This window comes from Chrysochloris asiatica, unplaced genomic scaffold (genome assembly GCF_000296735.1).
Source record: "Chrysochloris asiatica unplaced genomic scaffold, ChrAsi1.0 scaffold00132, whole genome shotgun sequence".
NCBI lineage: Eukaryota > Metazoa > Chordata > Mammalia > Afrosoricida > Chrysochloridae > Chrysochloris > Chrysochloris asiatica.
The window spans coordinates 469,184-489,292 of NW_006408650.1; the positions used below are offsets into that span (position 1 = coordinate 469,184).

A 20,109-nucleotide genomic window follows, 5' to 3' on the forward strand; every position below is an offset into this window, starting at 1 on the left:
GCATCAATTGGGCTCAAGCATGGCAACAATTGTGAGGTTGGCCCAGGACCAGGCAAGGTTTCATTCTGTTGTGCACAGGGTTGCTATGAGTCAGTACCGACTGGATGGCACCGAACAACAACAACGACAAAGTTCTAAGGTGCTGTTGGTGTTAAGCGCTGACTCACAACCACACCACACAGGGCTTCCCTAGGAGTGGCTGGTGGGTCACACCAGGACTCCAACAAGTACCAGAGCTTTACAAAAAGAATACACGTGTGCTATGCTTTGTATTGTTATTATGCCAACAGCCCTGTGAGGTATTTTTGTAAGTTTTTAAACATGTTGCTGTTAAAAAAAAAAAAAAAAATTAGCATAGCACTCATATAAAAACGCTTTGGCGGGAGAGGGGGCAGTAGGCAAAAAAAAAAAAAAAATGTAGAACACGCACCCAGTATATCAGAGAGAGGGTGAGCATACGCCATGGATCATGAAGGTGGACTAAGAAAGTCACTTTTCACACTTTTAGGTTAGTAGTAGTTACAGTTAAGTGCCATTAAGTCAGTTCTGATTCATAGCAACCCTGTATACAGTTTCTATGGAGCAGCTGTGAGTTTGAACAACCGACTTTGCAGTTCAAACCGACCTATGATCCAGTGCTTATCCTACAGCACCACAGAGAAGAGAAATTTAGTATACATTTTCTAAATCAATAAATGGAAAACCATGAAATGGGTTAGGGATAAAGAAATCAGCAAAAGAAACTTCAGTTTTCAAAAAAAAAAGGCAAGAAAAATTATTTTGTTAATGCCTAGAAAAAGTGTGATAAATAGTAACACAAAGCAGGGTGCCGCACCCAAACCCAAAGCCATCTGTATTTACATGAAACTCACCAGTTAGAGCACTACCAGCAAATTTTAAATCTCACACACCAACCTATAAACATAGCTATAAACACAGCCTTTATCCATCATTCTCCTTTCATCCTAAGCAGAAACTCTACATCATCGTCAGTGCTAACATGTGTTTGACTACATGCCAAGCACTGTTCTCGGCTCTTCATACATACTTTTACACCTTTAGTCTTAAAAGATATACACTAAGAGAAACCTGTGTCCACACAAAAACATTTACACGAACATTCAGGTCACCACTATGGACAACAGCCAAAAACAAAAACAGCCCGAATGTCCAACAACAGATGGATAAACAAAATGTGGTCTGTACATATTATTATTCAACCACAAGGAGAAATGAAGTTCTGATCCATGCCACAACATGGGTGAACCTGGACAACATTATGCTAAGGGGGAAAAACTGGTCACAATGGACCACATATTGTATAAAGTATCCGGAATAGGCAAATCTAGCCCTGGTGGCACTGTGGGCTAGGTGCTGGGCTGCTAAACTGCAAGATTAAAAGAGCAAACCTACAACTGTTCCAAGAAAGAAATCCAAGGATAGAGCGCTGAGGGTTAATGCACTGGATTGCAAAGCTGGTATGAACCACAAGGTTGGTAGTTCAAGCTTATCAGTCGTTCCTCAGAAACCCTATACAGGATCACTATGAGTCAGAACCGACTCGACAACACTTAACAACAACAACAACACTCCTGCACAGATTTACAATCTCAGAAGCCCTATATAATGTCTCTCTCAGTCAGCATCAACTCATTGGCAGGAATGCTAGTTTCTGTTTATATACATATTTGTTGTTGTTGTTGTTGTTGTTGTTAAGTGCTGTCGAGTGGGTTTCAATCCATAGCAACCCTGTATAGGGTTTCTGAGGAATGACTGGTGAGTTTGAACCACCGACTTTGCAGTCCAGCACATTAACCCACAGTGCCACACCAAGTAGCTTAGTGGTGTTGGAGGCAGAAGGAAGGAGGATTAGGGGTGATGGCTAAGAGGTGTGAGGAAAGAAAATGTTCTAACATTGATTGTGGTGATAATTGCACAAGTCTGAATATTCTAAAAGTCAATGAATTAAACATTTTAAATGGGTGAATTCTATGGCATGAAGTACAGACAAGGCACCTACCTACTTCTAATGGGGTCAATTTTAATATGTGCATCACTAAAGTGAGGACCATACATGTCATTTTCTACATGTGCATCGCTACAGCTATCCATACGTCATTTTCTACACGTGCATCGCTAAAGCTATCCATACATGTCATTTTCTACACGTGCATCGGTAAAGCTATCCATACATAATATGTCATTTTCTACACGTGCATCGGTAAAGCTATCCATACATAATATGTCATTTTCAAGTGTCAAAGGCAACTGTCTCATGACCCTTAGTGTTTAACACTGCCTAGTCACACTCCGCCTCTTTTCTATCAACAAGGTGTTTGTTGCCAAAGGTTTTCTATTTTGTTGTTGTTGTTGTTAAGTGCCGTCAAGTCGGTTCCGGCCCCTAGCGACCCTATACAGGGTTTCTGAGGGTATAAATCTTTACGGGAGTAGAAAGCCTCATCTTTCTCCAGCGGAGCAGCTGGTAGTTTCGAACCGCTGACCTTAAGGTTCGCAACCCTATTCATAACCACTACGCTACCAAAAACCCAACTTTGGGCTCAGCCTGCCCCCTTTCATATCTTTGTTTTCTATCTCATTAATTTCCAACATTACAACCCTGCCTTCTTTCCACTACTTCCATTGTAGTTTGAGCCCTCCATTTCTGTTACAAAGTTTTAGAGCAGGGGGTCGAAGACTTTTTCTGTAAAGAGGCAAAGTCATTATTTCTGGCTTCGATGGCCACATGCATTCTTGGCCAGAAGGTCTGCTTTGGGGTTGTTTTTTTGAAATGCTTTAAAATATAAATCCAAGTGCAGGAACAGAGGCCCCTAGGACCATCAAGGGAGAAGAGCACAAACAGAATGTGGGACCCTATGCAGAGAAGCAGTGACACCAGAGATGAGGACATAGAGAGAGGGAGCAGCTGAGGACTCTGTACTCATGGAAGGAGAAAGGCTGAGTGCTGGCAGCCAGGCGGCAGGCTTGCAGAATGTGCCCTTTGGTTGTTTAAATGAATATATATTCCTGAGTGTTTTGGTGTACATCCAAAAAAAACACAGAGGGAATAGAAGCAAATACTGTTCAATGATGATGCATGGAGGGGACTGTGATCATTGCAATGACATATGACATATGATAGGATAAGTGTTAAATGATCCCTCAATTCACAATAAAAACTTAAAAAAAAAAAAAAAATATATATATATATACACACACACACACACACACACACACACACACACATTCCTGGTCTGGAGGCCACATAAGGCCAGATGGAGCCCACAACACCTGGTTAAGACTTTCCCTTTCCCTTGAGGTACCCTGCTAGCTATATCCCAAAAGCTTGAATATGCAATAATTTTGTTGTTGTCCGTTCCTATTTTATTGTTGTCTTAATATTTCTATTAGTATTTCTTCTTTGACTCATGTGTCATTTAGAAATTCATATTTTCAAACTAAAAACTGGTATCTTGTGTTTACCTTTCTATATTCCATGTTTTTGTTTCATGCTTAGAAATTTCTAGAGACTTGTTCTGTGGCCTGGTGAATGCTCAAGACTTGCAAATGCACCTTGTGTGTCTCAGCACGTGCAGCTGCTGGCTGCAGGGTTGTGTGAGCCCACGGAGTCCAGCTCGCTGCTTCATTCCTCATCAGCTTAGTCACACTTGAGCGGAGATATGTCTCCACTATCTCGGTTTCTACCTGAGCGTCCATGATAGAAAAGGCTGTTTAAACTCTCAGGAGAACAGCAGATCTGTGCAAATCTCTAGTCTTATGAACGTTTGCTTTGCAGAGCCTTCCTTATACAACGCAAGTACTATGTCGGGGTCCCCACACCACAGTGGAGCTGAAGAAGTCATCCACACACGGCTGCTCCCTCTGTCTCTGTGGCCACCCTCGGAGGACCTGGTGGAGCCCATGCCTGCCCCTAGCCCACCACCCAGCCTCCAGCCCTGCCCCTGCAAGCACACTGGTAGCTATCTGCCTTTGACCTTCCACATTTTGCCTGCAACCCCCAGGCGCCCAATTTGTTGACCTGCCACCAGCAAAGCCACACTGTGCAGAGTCTGAAGTCAGCTGTCAGTGGAGAGGGCCTTGGGACCAAAGGAGAGACACCATGTATCCTCCAAAACCACAGTCCCACCTGCATTAGGTTATCCTGAAGACGTGCAAATGTGTCTGAGGGCCCCATACAAAGCTGTGCTCCATAAAGGTTCCTTCTTACCTAAGTGTTGTCATTGTCACCTTAGTGCTGACACACACAGCTACAGAGAACCTGAAAGCAGTGCAGTCCTGTGAGCCTGGAGATAGCTTCTGCTGGGACCCACCAAGCCAGTGAAGCCTATAAAGACACTCTGTCCAACAACCTAGCTTGCCAACAAGGAAGTGCATCTCTTCCCAGAGCTCTGGGAGAAAGAGGAAGGCTCCCAGGAGAAATGGAGACGTGTACAGGTGTGGAGCTGAGAAATAAGCAGGAAGTCCAGGCAGATGGTACCCTGGGAGCTCCGGAAAAGCAGCACAAAACCACTCAGACGAACTCACCAGCAATATATTCTGAACAACACAAGAAAAGGAGACTCATGGGAGAATTTGCAGATACAACAAATGGAAATCCAAGAACCTGATTAATAGAACATCCCAAAAGAGAGACTTGAAATAGATACTTGGGGTTATCATCTGAAAAAGAACTAAAACAAACTCTAGAAATAAAAATAATAAGGTATTCACTGCAGGAACCTGTGCTTAAGGCAGGAGCTCAGGAACACCCCCACCCCCATGCAGCCTAGAGAGAGACAGAGAACGCAGGGAAGCAGCAATGCTTCCCTGGACTCAGCTGTACTCAGGGAAGCTCCAGAGATCGTCCCACACCCCATCTGTCCTGCTCACGGTCACTTGTTTGATATTGCTGTATTTTCACTCTGCACCGCAGTCAAGCCGATTCCCACTCAGAGCAAACCTAGGAAACTGAGGACTACTGTCTCATAGGGTTTCTGAGATTTTCTGATGTGGAGCCCATCTTGCCGCTAGCAACCTAACCCTAACCCACTCTGTAGCCTAAAGGAGCCCTGGTTGTGCGGTAGCTAAGTGCTTGGCTGCTAACCAATAGGGCTACAGTTCAAACCCACCTACAGGACAAAGGCGTGGCAGTCTGCTGGATAGAGATGAACAGCTCAACTGTCCTACAGCGTTACTGAGAGTCTCAATTCACTCGGTGACAGTGGGGATTTGTAACACACACACAGAGAAATCTGTCAGAATTTTAAAACTGTTTCTTGACTTTGTTTAACCCAATAATTTGCATTTGTGATTTGAGCCTAATCAGAGATCTACATATAAAAAGCACATTTTAAAAAGTGGGTTCAATAAAATGGGTTTTGAGTCATATGGCTGGAAACTCTACAGTGTGAATCTGAAGAGACAGAAGGAGGAGAAAGTTGTGGGAATCCTTCAAACTTGGCCCAAGCTCACACCGCGCTGAGTGGCGTGTGCATTTCCCAATCACAGGCGGATCGCGCTTGTCGCTCGCGGTCTCAGGTTTCGCTTTAGAACCAAAACCTCTGAGAGATGGCTCAGGGAGGGGGCAGCGCCAGGTGTGGTGTCCCGCTCAAGCCACAGAACAAAGGGGCCTTTCAGGCTCGGACTTCCCGAGCGAGCAAGCAAGCGTCAGCCCGGAGGAGGCCCATTCCCTCACATTCCTGGGGAGCAGCGTCAGGGCGGAGCCAGCACAGCCAGCACAAAAGCTGCCCACGGGCCACACACGCCCAGAAACTGCCCTGCGGCCTCCACACAGCCTCCCAACACCCGAGGCCCAGCTTTGGACCCACAGACTCTAGTGATGCCTGGCAGAAAGAGGCGCGGGAAGGAGCCTGTCCGTGCTGCGACCAGCCTCTAAGACACACAGGTCTTCTCTGCTCTCACAGCAGCCTCCACCGCGGCCTCCAAGAGCTGCTCACGGGAAAAGCCGCCGTAGGCAGCCAACCCCTGGTTCCTCCTGCCAAGATGGCCAACACACACTCTGAGTGGGGAAGCACCCAGGTGTGAGGGTACCCTAAAGTGGGGATGGGGTTGGGGGCAGGAGCACCGGCAGTGAGGGAGGTGGTCGGGGTCTTTTAGAGGGGGGTGCCTATGGAGGCAGGGAAGGACCAGTGGGCCCAGGATCCGAGCCACTCAAGAAGACAAGGCTCAGCTGGGGGAGTTCCAGACTCAACAAGATGAGGCCCCAGGCTGGTGGCCCTGGAGCCTCGTACACACCCTGAGAAGTCTAGGGGACTCTCCTCACACCTCCCAGCAAGACACAGTGGACGCTGAGTAGGTGGCCCTCACAGGAGCTGGGCATGGGACGAGGGAGAGGGATGAGGGAGGAGCAGGCCAGCAGCTCTGCCCTGAGTCTTCCCTCCTGAGGGAATCCCACTGACTGAACAAGCAGGAAAACCTGGGGGCATAATCTCCACTGGGGGAGGGGCTGGTGCATCTGTGGGGGGAGGAGGTGACCTCAGAAGGTACCAGGCTGCATGGAGGGAGGGAGGGCTTCACAGTGGGAACAGGATGCGTCAGAGTGAAGTGGGGGCTGTGTTCCATCATCCCACAGCCTACATACTCCAGAGCTCTCACACCCAGAACCTCACCACCACCTCTACCAAGGCTGGGCATATCACCCTGGTCCCCACACTACCGTCAGTATCCGGCAAAGAGGCCTCATCTGCCTAAGAAACATATCCACTGTCTGGGTTCTGGCTCCAGGGGCACAGGCTGTGTGACCTCAGCCATGACGTTCACCCTCTCTGTGCTTCTCTGATTCTCTGCCAAACTGGGCCTACTTTTCAGAGTTGTAACAAGTAAATATGCAGGCCCCTGTAATAGCTTGGTGTATCTCATGTGATAAATGCTCGATAAACACCTGCTGTCTCCAAAGGTATGTGGTTAAAACCCAAGTCACAGACATCTGGGTCCTTCCAAGAAGTGAGTCCCACCCACATAGAAGTAGGAGGGCTCTTCTCAGTCCCGAGCCTCAGGGCCCAAGACAACAGGTGCAGCAACCCTAACAATGCTGAGGCCGGAGTCACGGGGCTCAGCCAGGACTGGGAGGCCGAGCTGCACCCCAGCAACTCTGGACGAGGGCTGTAAGGCAGGCCTCTAGGGAGGAGACGGTCCCTGCAACCCCTCAGCCTGCGAGCAGCACCACCTCTGAGGGCTGAGGCAGGGATCACACCACTAACTTAACAGAAACGCTTCTCAGAGAAAGAGATTGTGCGGGGAGTACCCTCCTCCCTCAAAAAGCGATCACTACAATTCCTCTGGCAGCGCAGTGGTTACAAATCGGGCTGCGAACCTCAAGGTCAGCAGTTCGAAACTACCAGCAGTTCTGGGGAAAAAGATGAGGCTTTCTGTTCCCGTAAAGATTTACAGCCTCGGAAACCCTGTGCAGGGTCGCTATGGGTCAGAACCAACTCAGTGACACTTAACAACAATTCCTAGAGATCAAAGGTGTTACCGCCTTAGACTACAGTCCTAAACATCGGAACAAAGATCTCTAGGGTACAGGAGAAACAGACTGAAAGATAAAGTTCAGGAAACTAAGAATGCTGAGCATTAACAGCAGCGCTTACAGGCGCAAAACTGTGCAGGAGAGAATCGGGGTTCAGCGTTCTAGAAAACTCTACAGTAAAATCCCTGTGGACAGAGGAGAAGCACCCCCAACGGGTTTCAGAGACTGCCACGTCTTTACGGACACAAACTGCCCACCGTTCTTCCATGAGAGGCTGGTGGGTTCACACAGCTGACCTTGTGGTTGGCCGCCCAATGCTTAGCCCACTGTGCCACCAGGATCCCCCAAATTCTACCATAAGTAAAGCTAATCTTCAGTCTGAGGCGGGAAAAGCTGGGAAGGGCCCTGAGGAAGTGTTCTAAAGTGAGCATATGTTTGTCACGGAGGTGCAAAGGCACTCTTCAGACCTGAACCTTTTGTTGAATGTAAAACTTACCTTTAAAAGTAACTGTAGAAGAACTAGCAACACACCTCACAGCTGTACACAGAGCACTGCACCCAACAGCAACTGTACAATACACATTCTTTTCCAGTGCACATAGAACATTCTCCAGAACAGACCATGTGTTAGGCCACAAAGCAAGCCTCAATAAATTTAAAAGCATCAAAGCATCCTGTCAGTTCACAACGCTATGAAATTAGAAATCAGTAAAAGGAAGGTATCAAGGAAACAAAATCAAACACATGGAAACTGAATAACACCCTGCTTATAAGCTACCGGGTAATACAACAAATAAAAAATGAACATTTAAAAATTCCTTCAATCAAAGGAATTTTGACAAAGAAAACACAACATATCCAAACGTTTGGGACACAGCAAAGTAGTGTTTATTGGTACTGTTGTTATTAAGTGCCATCAAGTCAGTAGTAGAGGACATTTTATAGGCAGTAAATGCATACATCCGAAAAAAGAACCAAAATCAATACATTAACACACACACAAACTGTAAATAAAAACTGAACTCTGGCTAATGCCAAAGTTCCTAGAGGACAGCGTAGAGATGTCTGCAGCTTACTGTGACCAACGGTGGAGGAAAGTGAGGGAAAGGACACTGACGAGCCAAGTAGTCAGTGTTCCTGGGTGTTGGTAAGCGCTATCGAGCCTGTATAAGGTTTCCAAGGAGCAACTGGTTCAAACGGACCTTACGATCCAGTGCTGATTCTACAAGTAGTCACTACCAGTTATGAAAACCACAGAATCCAGGTGGTGGGCATATGAGCATTTGCTGTATAATCTTACAACTAGTCTGTGTGCTTAAAACTAACTGTTCACAGTAAAATATCAAGGGGAAGAGAACGGAGAGTCCAAACGGACCAACATTTTTGACAGCAGAAACGGAAGCTAAATCAAAACTGAAGGTGAAAGATTTCTGGGCTAGAATTCTACTCAAACTGTCTACCATCAGGTGGAATGAGGACATTTGACAGTCTTCTCTCGGGGAGTTAGAGGACACATGTGCTCCTAACACAGGTGAAAGGATAGCCCGAAAGAAGACGCCCAGGGACCCAAAGAGCAGGGCTTCCAACATAGTGGAGAGGTAAAAACAGTCCCAGGACAATGCGGGAGGCAAGTGTAGGGCAAAGGAGCAGAGGATAAGTAAGTGGTCAATTTCCATAAAAGGGAGACAACAGACAATGCCTGACGCCAAGGTGGGAAGGTGGAGATCAGAACAAGCAACAGACTATCATTTGGAATCAGCTATGAAACAGTAGCAGTGGATATGGAAATGGGAGGAGGGGACATCTAACACTATCCCCATTTGAGAAAATAAAACAAAACCGAACTCACAGCCATCAAGTTGATTCCAATTCACAGCCACCTGCTCTATAGGAGATGAGGGCTGCTTCCCCTATAGGAGACGAGGGCTGTTCCCCCTATAGGAGATGAGGGCTGCTACCCCTATAGGAGATGAGAGCTGCTACCCCTATAGAAAACGAGGGCTGCTCCCCTTATAGGAGACGAGGGCTGCTTCCCCTATAGGAGATGAGGGCTGCTCCCCTTATAGGAGATGAGGGCTGCTTCCCCTATAGGAGACAAGGGCTGTTCCCTATAGGAGATGAGGGCTGCTTCCCCTATAGGAGACGAGGGCTGCTCCCCTTATAGGAGACGAGGGCTGCTTCCCCTATAGGAGACAAGGGCTGCTCCCCTTATAGGAGATGAGGGCTGCTTCCCCTATAGGAGATGAGGGCTGCTTCCCCTTATAGGAGACGAGGGCTGCTTCCCCTATAGGAGATGAAGGCTGCTCCCCCATAGGAGACGAGGGCTGCTCCCCCTATAGGAGACAAGGGCTGCTCCCCTTATAGGAGACGAGGGCTGCTCCCTATAGGAGATGAGGGCTGCTTCCCCTTATAGGAGACGAAGGCTGCTTCCCCTATAGGAGATGAAGGCTGCTCCCCCATAGGAGACGAGGGCTGCTCCCCCTATAGGAGATAAGGGCTGCTCCCCATAGGAGATGAGGGCTGCTCCCCCTATAGGAGACGAGGGCTTCTTCCCCTATAGGAGATAAGGGCTGCTCCCTATAGGAGACGAGGGTTGCTCCCTAGGGTTTCTGAGGCTGTAAATGTTCCTCCCAGAGGGACTGGTGGACGTGAATGACCAACCTTGCAGTTAGCAGCCTACTGCTTGGCCCACAGCACCAGCAGGGTTCACTCCCCACTGGGAAAATGACCGCAAACTTCCCATAACTGAGTCAACTCTGACTCATAGCCACCTTGTCTAGGCTATCTGAAGCTGTAAACCTTCCGGGAACACACAGGCTCCTCTTCCTCCTTCAGAACGGCTGGTGAGTCTGAACTGCCATCCTGGCAGTTAGCAGTCCAGTGCTTACCCTATAGTGCAACCGCGGCTCATTCCCATTGAGAAGTGAGTCTAAAGAAACCCACCCTCCTTTTCCTTCTCTCAGAGTGAACCGAACAAGGAGGCCAGCTGTACCCATCACAGTGGGGGCCACCAGCTCAGTCACTGACCCTCCAGACCAGCACGGTGGTCAGCTCAATGCCCGAGTGGCCTACGGACGCCCACAGAATGGATAAATCACTCAGCTGAGCCCTGCCCAAATCCCTGACCTGCAGAATGATGGGATCTAACAGCTGTTGTTTTCAGCCTCTTTGTAAGAGGGAAGCAAGGGGCTACTGAGCTTATCACAAGCCTTACAGACCTAGTTTTGACTCTCTGCTTCAAAGAACGTATAACTTGACGTAAATAAAGTTCTATAAAGAGTTAAGTCTAAAGGAAAAACCAAGTGAAAACCTAAGTCTTCAATAAGAAAATGCATCCCTCTGGCCTGGCAGGTGTGTTCCTGTGCCCAGCGCCAAGCCTCGGCATCTGACAGATGGACAGCGGCCTCACACAAGCTCCTACGCCCTCCCTCCCTGGCCCCCCAAGCCTCACCACAGTCCAACCCCACCAAAGACACAGTGATCATCCCAGCAGAAATGCCAGTCATTTGGGACAAGTGGGGAGGAAGGGGTTCTTGAACTAAAACACTCAAAATGTAAGTGCCGTAGTTACTTTGTAAAGGGGAGGCAGTGTGAGCTTGGGCAGAACCCGTTTCCCACAGGCTCTGCTGCAGAGCTCAGCCAGGGTTAGCCACGGCTGTTGGGGGCATGCTTCAGCAGGTCCCTGCGCGCAGTCAGAACCACTTCCGTGCACCCAGTTCTTGAGGACCCCGGCCCCAGGCTCCTGCAGCAGCAGTAGGGGGCAAGGGGTGGACTAGTCAGTGCACCAAGGACCCCCGGCCACTTCCCACTCCGTAATGCAGTCCTGGCTGTCCCGGGGCACATGCCTGGCAGAATCAATCTAGGAATCTCCCTGCAGCTACACACACATGCCCAAGTGTCTGGAAGCTTCACAGGGACGGCTGTATTGTGCCATTAGGTACGAATATGGGAGCACCCTACATAGTGTGAACCCGTCCGGTGAACACACCTAGCCCCCAGAGCCCCATGCTCGGGCAGCCCTGGGACCGGCGCACCCTCTGCTCCTGGTGTGGAGGGCAGGCTGAGGTAATGCTGAGCCAGCGGCACCTTGCTGCAAACCCACGAACCCTAGCTGCAGGCAGGAATAATATCAGGTGCATCTCTACGCCCCGAGGGCTCAACTCCTACACTTAAACCCCTCCCACTGGGAGAGCCCGCTCCAGTTTCACCTGCAGTCAGTGAGAACAGACACGGAGCCAGCCGGGCACTGTCAGCGGCCAGGACAGGAGGCAGCTCCTCGGCACGTCCCCAGCCTGGTAAGTACCTATGTTTCTCCCCACATTCAAGGGTTCTCTCAAAACGCCTTTCAGGTGTGTGGCACAGGGTCTAGGGGAATGGCACCTGCCAGGTGTGTGCCCTTGTAAGGATTAGTCAGATCCAGCAGGTGCAGTGCTGAGAGGGAGTTTAATGAGACTTGTGCTTGATTAAGAACACGGGAAAAGTGACTTGGGGATCAGGTTTTCATTTCTTACGTCTTAAAATTCAAAATCGGAGACAAATTCAGATTGTTACTAGCCTGTTTACCTTAAAAATAAACTACAATAAATTTCAACATGAAAGAAAGGACTATATATATGTAAAATAAATAGATATGGTTAAGAGAGTTGCTACTGGTGCTAATTTCTAGTTTCTTTAACTTAAAAACCTTTTAAAGTTTAAATAAGTACTATTTTGACATAAGTTTAGAAAAACAAAGCTTAACCATAGAGGAGCTTGCCTTCTGTATACTAAAGGTGATTTTCCCCTTTTATGGAGTTGCTTAGAGATCTGAATAAGAACTAATGGCCAAAGTCAGACTTCGTTTCAGTAAAACTTTTGCGTCTGTAATACTTGGTTATTTGGCAATAGTAATACTTTGTTATTTTACATTAGCGTTCGACTGGCTCTTTGGGTCCCAGGAGGCAGGTAGGCCGAGCTCACAAGCACTGGTGTACACCACCAAGCCCAGGACAACAGAGAGCTCTGGCCACAGTAAGGGTCTCCTGGGGAAACAGAGCCACTGGTCCTTTCTCTGGCCCCAGAGAACTGTCATTTTCCTGAGGTGATGGCTGTCCTGAAACTTATCCCTTGTTTTAAAGAACCGAAAGTCTTGGAGGGAGTGGCGGTTAATCACTGGAAAAGCTCAATTGGAATAAAACTCACAAATCTTGTTCTTGCAACACCTGGTGGGGAGGCGACAGCAGCGTGTCCTTGAGTTATGCAATCACGCCACATCACAATATTTTAATTATAGTATGCCCTTCAGAGCGCTGCCCGGGGAGGCTTCCTGCCAGGCGCTGGACACTGCCGAGGGCGGCTCACAGGTGAAGCAGGGCTGCCTGGCCTGTCACCATCGTGTCCCATAAAGTGAAGCTGTAATTACCTCATTCTGCCCGATCAAGGCTCTTGGGAAAAAAAAAACTCAACTTTTTTTCAAAGTTCAAACTCCTTAGGAATTTTTTTAGGCCTGCCAGCCACTCACTATTACCCTAACAACTGGCACGGACATTAATTGTCCACACTTAATGTGTGGAGCTGCCGAGAGACGCTGCCTCGGCAGTTTGGTACTTTAAACACAAGATAAACAGAGCCCGTGGCCAACCGAAACCACGCGCTACGAGCCGTGGGCAGTTATGCAAAGAGGGCCCTGGGCCACCAAGCCCACATAGGCCAGCCATCAGGTCTTCACAGGTAAAGTCGGTCAGGGCTGTTTACCACCTGTGGCAGGGACGCCTGGTGGCCGCCCACACCAGACAGCCCATGGCCTTTAGGGCCCAGGCCACACACTGGGCACTGGGACACTTTCATTTGGGCTAGGCCTGCATTTCACAGCCATACAAAGTGGCTCTGAGGGGGTCTCCGAGCCGGCCCTCTGGCCACGTGGGGGACCATGTGAGAACATGGAGCTGGGCTGCGTATCCTGGGGCCAGTGCATGGGCTGTCCAGAGGCAGACACAAGCCCTTCACTGGAGTGGGAGAGGTGAGGAACCATTGGGTCATAAGCACCGAGCCTAAAGCCGCAGACACTGCAGGGCCCTAAAGGCACACGAATACTTCAAGGGACCCTACTTCACTGGGGTCTCAGCCCAGCTCTCCACACATGCACTAAGAAACAGACTCTATACAAGTCCAAGTAAACAGATGCTACAACTCCACAGACTTTATCTACCATGACTAACAAAATAGTCTCCACCATGTTCAACTACATAGACTTCACCATATACATACCATACAGACCCCACACATGTACAACAGACTCCACACATGTACAACACAGACCCCACACATGTACAACACAGACTCTACACATGTACAACCACACAGACCCCACACATGTATATTACTATACAGACTCCACATACATACAACTACACAGACTAAACACATGTACAACTACACAGACTCCACACATGTACACCTATACAGACCCCACACATGTACAACACAGACTCTACACATGTACAACCACACAGACCCCACACCTGTACATTACTACACAGACCCCACACACGTACATTACTACACAGACTCCACACATGTACAACTATACAGACATCACACTTTACAACTACACAGAAATCTGCATGACCAGAAATAGGTCCTGTGGAGACACCCCCCTTAGCACCTTCAGAAAAACTTCACCCCAGGTGCAAATTTCACTGTAGGATACACAGTTCCACCTTGGGATTATTGTTTTGACAACAATATCCTTTCTTCAGACTATTTACCCCAGCAGGCTGCAGAAGGGGACAAAGTTGAGCAGGACTGAAACCAAGCAGGCCAACGCCAGGGTCACCTGGTAACCCTGGCCGGAGGCACACAGCAGAATCTCTGTCACCCACTCCTTACAGCCCTGCCTTCTCTGAGCGCAGGAGCTACACTCGGTTCACACAGGCCCCAGCCAGCTGAGCTCCTTTTAACGAGCCAGCAGCCTAAGTGGTCTGTTTATCCAAAGTCCTGGCCACTGATGGGCTGTCACTGCAGGACCCACCACCAGGCTGCTTTCTCCTTAACACGCAGCCTATGGAGGGCAAGACAGCAGACAACACCGGTTTACAGAGCGCACGTCAACTCTCACAGAACCTGCCTCCTGTAAACCCAGTGACAAAACCAAACCCCTTTAGATGTCTGCTTGTTCTGCCTGGAAGGACCAGTTAGCAGAACCGCTGAAAACAACAGCACCATCTCCTTTCACCGGGAGGAAACTTGGCCGATGTACGCTCTCAAGCTTCGGAAACTGAAACCGCTTATCCGCGTCTGCGCTTGGTAGCGTAGAGTCGGGATTCACAATTGATCAAAGTTTTGCAAGCGTCATCATTTTGATCCTGATGCTTGGAGCCAGTGGTGAAATCATCACTTTCAGGTCTCTGCCATGGCAGCTCCTACAGAGTCATGGGAAGCTGGCTCGCAGGGGTTCTCACGCCTTCAGAGCCGGTGCGCGGAGTGGGGCATGCCAGCACACGCCCGCGAGTATCGAGCCAGCACGCACTCAGCCGAGCGAGAGTCCCAGCTCCTGCTTCCTCAAGGGGGCCCCCCTGCCCCCTCCCACCAGGGCTGAGAGGAGGAAGAATGAGTTCCCAGCTCTCTTTTCAGAAGAGAGGAGTAGAACACACAACCATGAGGACATGTATGACAGAGCACCTGAGGAGCTCGAGGGAGGCAGGGGCACAGGCGAGGGGGAAGGGCACAAGCCAGGAGCTCTGCGGAAAGTCTGTGGCAGTGGGGCCCTTCCTTGTGTCCAGAGAGCAGACGGAGCAGCAAGGCCCCTCATCACCAAGGCCCCTTCTCAGTAAATGACCAAAGTGGACACCGACCGAGGCAATCTGGCCAGGAAGACCAATGTCCTTTGCAGTTTTAAGAAATATGAATAAACAAGTAGAGAAACCAGTTTACTTAGACTAAAATCAGATAGCTCTCTGAGACTTGGAGGCATCGGAAGTACGCATTAGACTCCCACTCCCTGAGCAGGTGCACACAGCTGAGAAGGAGAGGCGTTCAGAGCAGCCACCTCAGACTCGGAAAACACGTCTCCTCCCAAAGGCCTCAGGTTTCTTTGTTTTGAAATGTTACTTTCCAATCTGACCTGTGTTTCAAAGACATAAGCAGCTAATGCTCCACAACTAGCCAAAAGGTGGGAAGTTCAAACCCACCCAGAGGAATTGCAGAAGAAAGACCACAGCCTAGGAAAGCCTCTGGAACAGTCTGGTCTGCATACATGGGGCACCATGAGTCAGCGTCAACTCCACAGCAACTGTGAGCACCCACAGCAAATGCCCAGAAGGCAGCGCTTTATATCTAAAGTCTCACAAAGGCGCAAAACCGTGACTGAACCATTGAAATGTTCAGAAGGCAGCGCTTTACGTCTAAAGTCTCACAAAGGTGCATTACATAAGCAAAACTGTGACTGAACCGCTGTCTTCAATTCTTACCATGAATTCTTTATTTTTAAGATGCTTAAGAGTAATCGGGAGCGAGAAACACTTTCTTTTATACATTCAAAGTACCCTACTTGCCGCCTTCCCCCAACTAACTGCCCATGCAACCTCCACCCACACCTTTCTCCCTATCAGGCCAAGCAGACTAGCTCAAAGGGGATCCAGGATACCAGGCACAGTGAGAGCCCAGGAGAACAGTGTGCACCTGAAGGAGACCAGGAGTAGGCAGAGCGGGGAGTGGCATCTGGGGGAGGCATCCGGAAGACACGGCTGGCCCAGTCGTGCGGATCCGCAGTATCAGGGCTCTTGGTGGGCCATCGGGTCCCCGCCAGCTTACCTGTTCCTCAGTACTTGGGCGTTGTATACACGGGGCACTGTGGCTCATATGGACACTGTCCAGCACTTAGACCTGCTGTGTGCACATCCACGTAGGACCTCCCACAGGGCACAGAGCCCATAACACGCCTGCTTATTCCAGGGGGACCCCGTTTTCAGTGCTCTGTGTCACTGCACTGAACCACACAGGAGTCTTTCCTGTCACTGCTGTCCAGGTGTGCACTGCGCCCTGCTGGCCCAGGGTCAGAAGAGAGGGTCGCTCCAGGGACACAGAGAAGTAAATGGGAGGGGGGGGGGATCTCGACCTGCAGCCTCAGGTCAGCCCAGGTTCCCAGCTCCCCAGGTGTAGCAGGTGCCCCAAGAGGCCACTGCTCAGGTCAGAACTGGCCATCCAGAGCAGGGCGTTCTGGCTGGGCGGGACGAGGGGACGCGTTTTCTCGTCTTCTCGCTTCAGTCCCCAGGGCTGCCTGTGAAGAGACCCGGGCTCTGACCACCCTGACACTAACAGTCTGCTCCTCTGCTGCAGCTCCAGGTCCCAGCTCCAGGAGGTGGGCTGGCTCTTCAGACACAGAGACCCTCAACCCAGCAGGGAGGGACCATGAGCCTGCTCAAGGAGCGGAAGCCCAAGAAGCCTCACTACATCCCCCGGCCTCCGGGGAAGCCGTTCAAGTACAAGTGCTTCCAGTGCCCCTTCACCTGCAACGAGAAGTCACACCTGTTCAACCACATGAAGTACGGCCTCTGCAAGAACTCCATCACTCTGGTGTCCGAGCAGGACCGCGTGCCCAAGTGCCCCAAGGCCAACTCTGCGGAGCCGAAGCAAACAAGCCCAGCAGATGCCAAGGTGGCCTCCTCCAGGACGGCCACCAATGGGCTCCAGCATGGGTTTGCCAAAGAAGACACCAAGGAGAACCTGGAGATGCGCACGCGCACGCCACACCAGCCACCAGCGCAGAAGCTGGCTCTGCCTAAGGACACGGTGCCTCGAAGCCCAGCCCCCGACGCCGTGCCTGTCCTGGAGGGCGTCGGCCGGCCGTCCGCCTTTGTGCCCGTGGGAGAGCACAGACTTCAGGGCTCAGAGCACAGCGACGTCCCCGAGATGCTGGCCTTACCAAGCCCTGCCTCCAAGGCTGCCTCCTTCCACACCAAGTCCGCATTCCACGCACCCAGCTACCCCTGGAAGGCAGGCTCACCCTTCCTCCCACCTGAGTTTCCCCATAAAATCCCATCCACAAAGGGCTTCAGTGCACTCTCCCCCTATGCACAGTCCCCTCTCCCAGAGTACCCGCCCCACTTCTACACAGAGCACGGACTGGCCACCATCTACTCCCCCTACTTGCTGCCCAGTGCCCCGCCTGAGGGTGACAGCGCTCTGCTATCGGTATATGGGGCCCAGGAGCACAGACACTTCCACCCACACCCCGGGCCACTCCCCAAGCACCTGAGCACCCCCCCATCCACATATGACCACTACAGGTTCTTCCAGCAATACCACGCCAGCCTACCCCTCCCCTATAGCTTCTACCGGCCCGAGTCCGCCTTCTCTGCCTATGGCCTCAAGCTGCCACACCTTGCAGGACTGGCTCGAGACCCTAGCACCCACCTGCTGGAGGAGACCACCCTGGTCTACCCCAACCTGAGCCCTTCCAAGCTGACCCCGTTAAGCTCCCACAAGAAGAACACAGAGTTTGGGAAGGAAAGTCCAAGTCCCCAGGCCAGGGACACCACCAAAGACGGGCAGAGAGAGACGGAGGGGGCCAAGATGAGTCCTCGGGCAGGCAGTGCGGCCACCGGCTCCCCAGGGAGGCCAAGCCCCACCAACTTCATGCAGACAAGTCACGCATGCGAGAGCCTGTGTGACCTCTCAAGCAAGCCGGCCCCCAGCCCCCTGGGGGGGCTACACCCACCTGAGCAGATCCCCATAGGCTCCAAGCCTGCAGACTGCCCCAGTCCCCAGGAGCCAGCACAGGGGGCCAAGTCTCCAGGAAGGTAAGGAAATGCCCTCTACTAAGGGTTGGGCCCACACCTCACATGCTTCACAAGAACAGCTCTAGATGCTCCAAGGCCATGTTTCCAATCACCTTTCTCTCTGTCTCTTCCAGCCTGGAGGAGGCCAACGAAGAACTCCCTTCTCAGACAGGGGGCGCCTCGCCAAGCCTACAGGGTGGCTCCGGAGCAGCCCCCTTGAACCTTTCCACAAAGTCGGTGATGGCGGCCTGCGGACACACATACAGAGACGCGGCGCCCCTGGACACGCAGAACTTCCCTGAGCTGCAGGACATGCCCCTCGACCTGTCCGTGAAGGACGCCTGCAATGCCCTGGGGCCAAGGTCATCCCTGCGCAGTCCTCCGAGAGAGGCAGAGTCTGCTGTTGCTCAGGAGACCACAGACAACCCCCAGGAAGGGCCACTGGGCAGCGAGACGGGCCCAGATGGCCCAGAGGAGGAGCCAGCAGAAGGGGCCCCAGGTGGCAGGGCCTCAGACGAGCGCACAGTCGACAGCAGCGATGAGCAGAAGCAGACGGCTGCAGTGGCCCTCTGCCAGCTAGCTGCCTACAGCCCAGGGAAGGCCAGAGTGGACAGTGAGGAGTGCAGTGTCCGAGGGCCAGTGACTGAGCAGGACACACCTGTGCTCAGCACCAAGGAGAATCGGGACACCCAGAGCAGTGCACCCAAGCCCAGAGCACAGAAAAGGTCACAGAAGGACTCAGGGAAGTCCCAGGCTGGAGCGAAAAGAACCGCGCCCAACGACACAGCCCGAGTGCTCACGCTGAGGAGGAGGACCCGGTGCCTCAATGCCTGACCTCCACACAGACCTCACACTTCCCTCCACTGCTCACCTGGACTCTTGGTCTTCTCAAAAGAGCTGCCATAGTCCAAACACCAAACCCACTGGCATTCTGCATCGTGGTGACCCCACATGTGCAGAGCTGCCCCAGGGGGTTCCCTGGCTGTGATCTTAATGAAGCAGATTGCCAGGCCTTTCTTCCACAGCTCCCCTGGTTCTAAACCATGACCTTTAGGTTAGCCAAGTGCAAAGTGCTTGCATAAGTGTTAAAGGTGCTTCTACACATGCTTGAAAATACACTGGGCCGACTCAGGTGCTCTAAGTGTGAAGAGTTAAAACTTCTGTTTTCATGTTTGTAAAAGGCACCGGGATAGAAGACCACCCTCTCGTGTGTGCCATCTCACAGGGTCCCTTACAAATATGTTAGCTCCAGAACTGCTTTTCTACACAACCTAGCTGTGTGTTTTGAAATAAATAACAATTGTTAAAGAAAAAATGCTGGGGAATATTTAGGAACCAACATTAAAGTCTGTATGTAAAAACGCTACAATTGATATAACTGCAAAGAATATACAACAAGAGGCTATTTATACAAATAATTTATTTCCACTAGGGAAAATGTATTACTGGTGATGGTATAATCAATACACCCTATTTGCTTTTACTGTTACAGTGAATTTTCTGACTTAGCCTCATTTTCCAATGATGAATATAATGTATATATTGTTAATTTTAATAAACTCCTATGTGAATTCTAAGAATACATAAAATGAAGACAAATATGACCTGTGTCATCCTTTAGAACATAGTTTGTCATCATACCCAAGAAAGCAGAGCTAATAGTCGAGGGTGCCTTGCAAAGGCAGTAGGAGAGACAGAATATGGGGGAATGGAGGGTGGGTGTGTGTATCTGTGGGGGGTGGGGGGAAGCTGAGCTACGAAGGGGCAGACAGAGAACCTGTGTGTGTGTGTATGGGGGGCCCTGAGCTATAAAGCAGTCAGGGGTCAGGGTTCCCCAAGGGTCCTGAAAACTGAAGATCGAATCCT

At 50.6% G+C, this 20,109-nt stretch overlaps 2 protein-coding genes across 2 annotated transcripts in view; one reads left to right on the forward strand and one right to left on the reverse strand.

Annotated features, from left to right (window-relative positions):
- TBCD (tubulin folding cofactor D) overlaps positions 1-20,109 on the reverse strand; it is a 199,870-nt gene that overhangs the window by 117,892 nt on the left and 61,869 nt on the right. The window lies entirely within an intron of this gene.
- On the forward strand, positions 16,874-19,077 carry ZNF750 (zinc finger protein 750). The gene is made up of 2 exons (XM_006869608.1): positions 16,874-18,264; positions 18,378-19,077. Exons 1-2 carry the CDS (start codon positions 16,874-16,876, stop codon positions 19,075-19,077), a joined length of 2,091 nt encoding a protein of 696 aa, XP_006869670.1.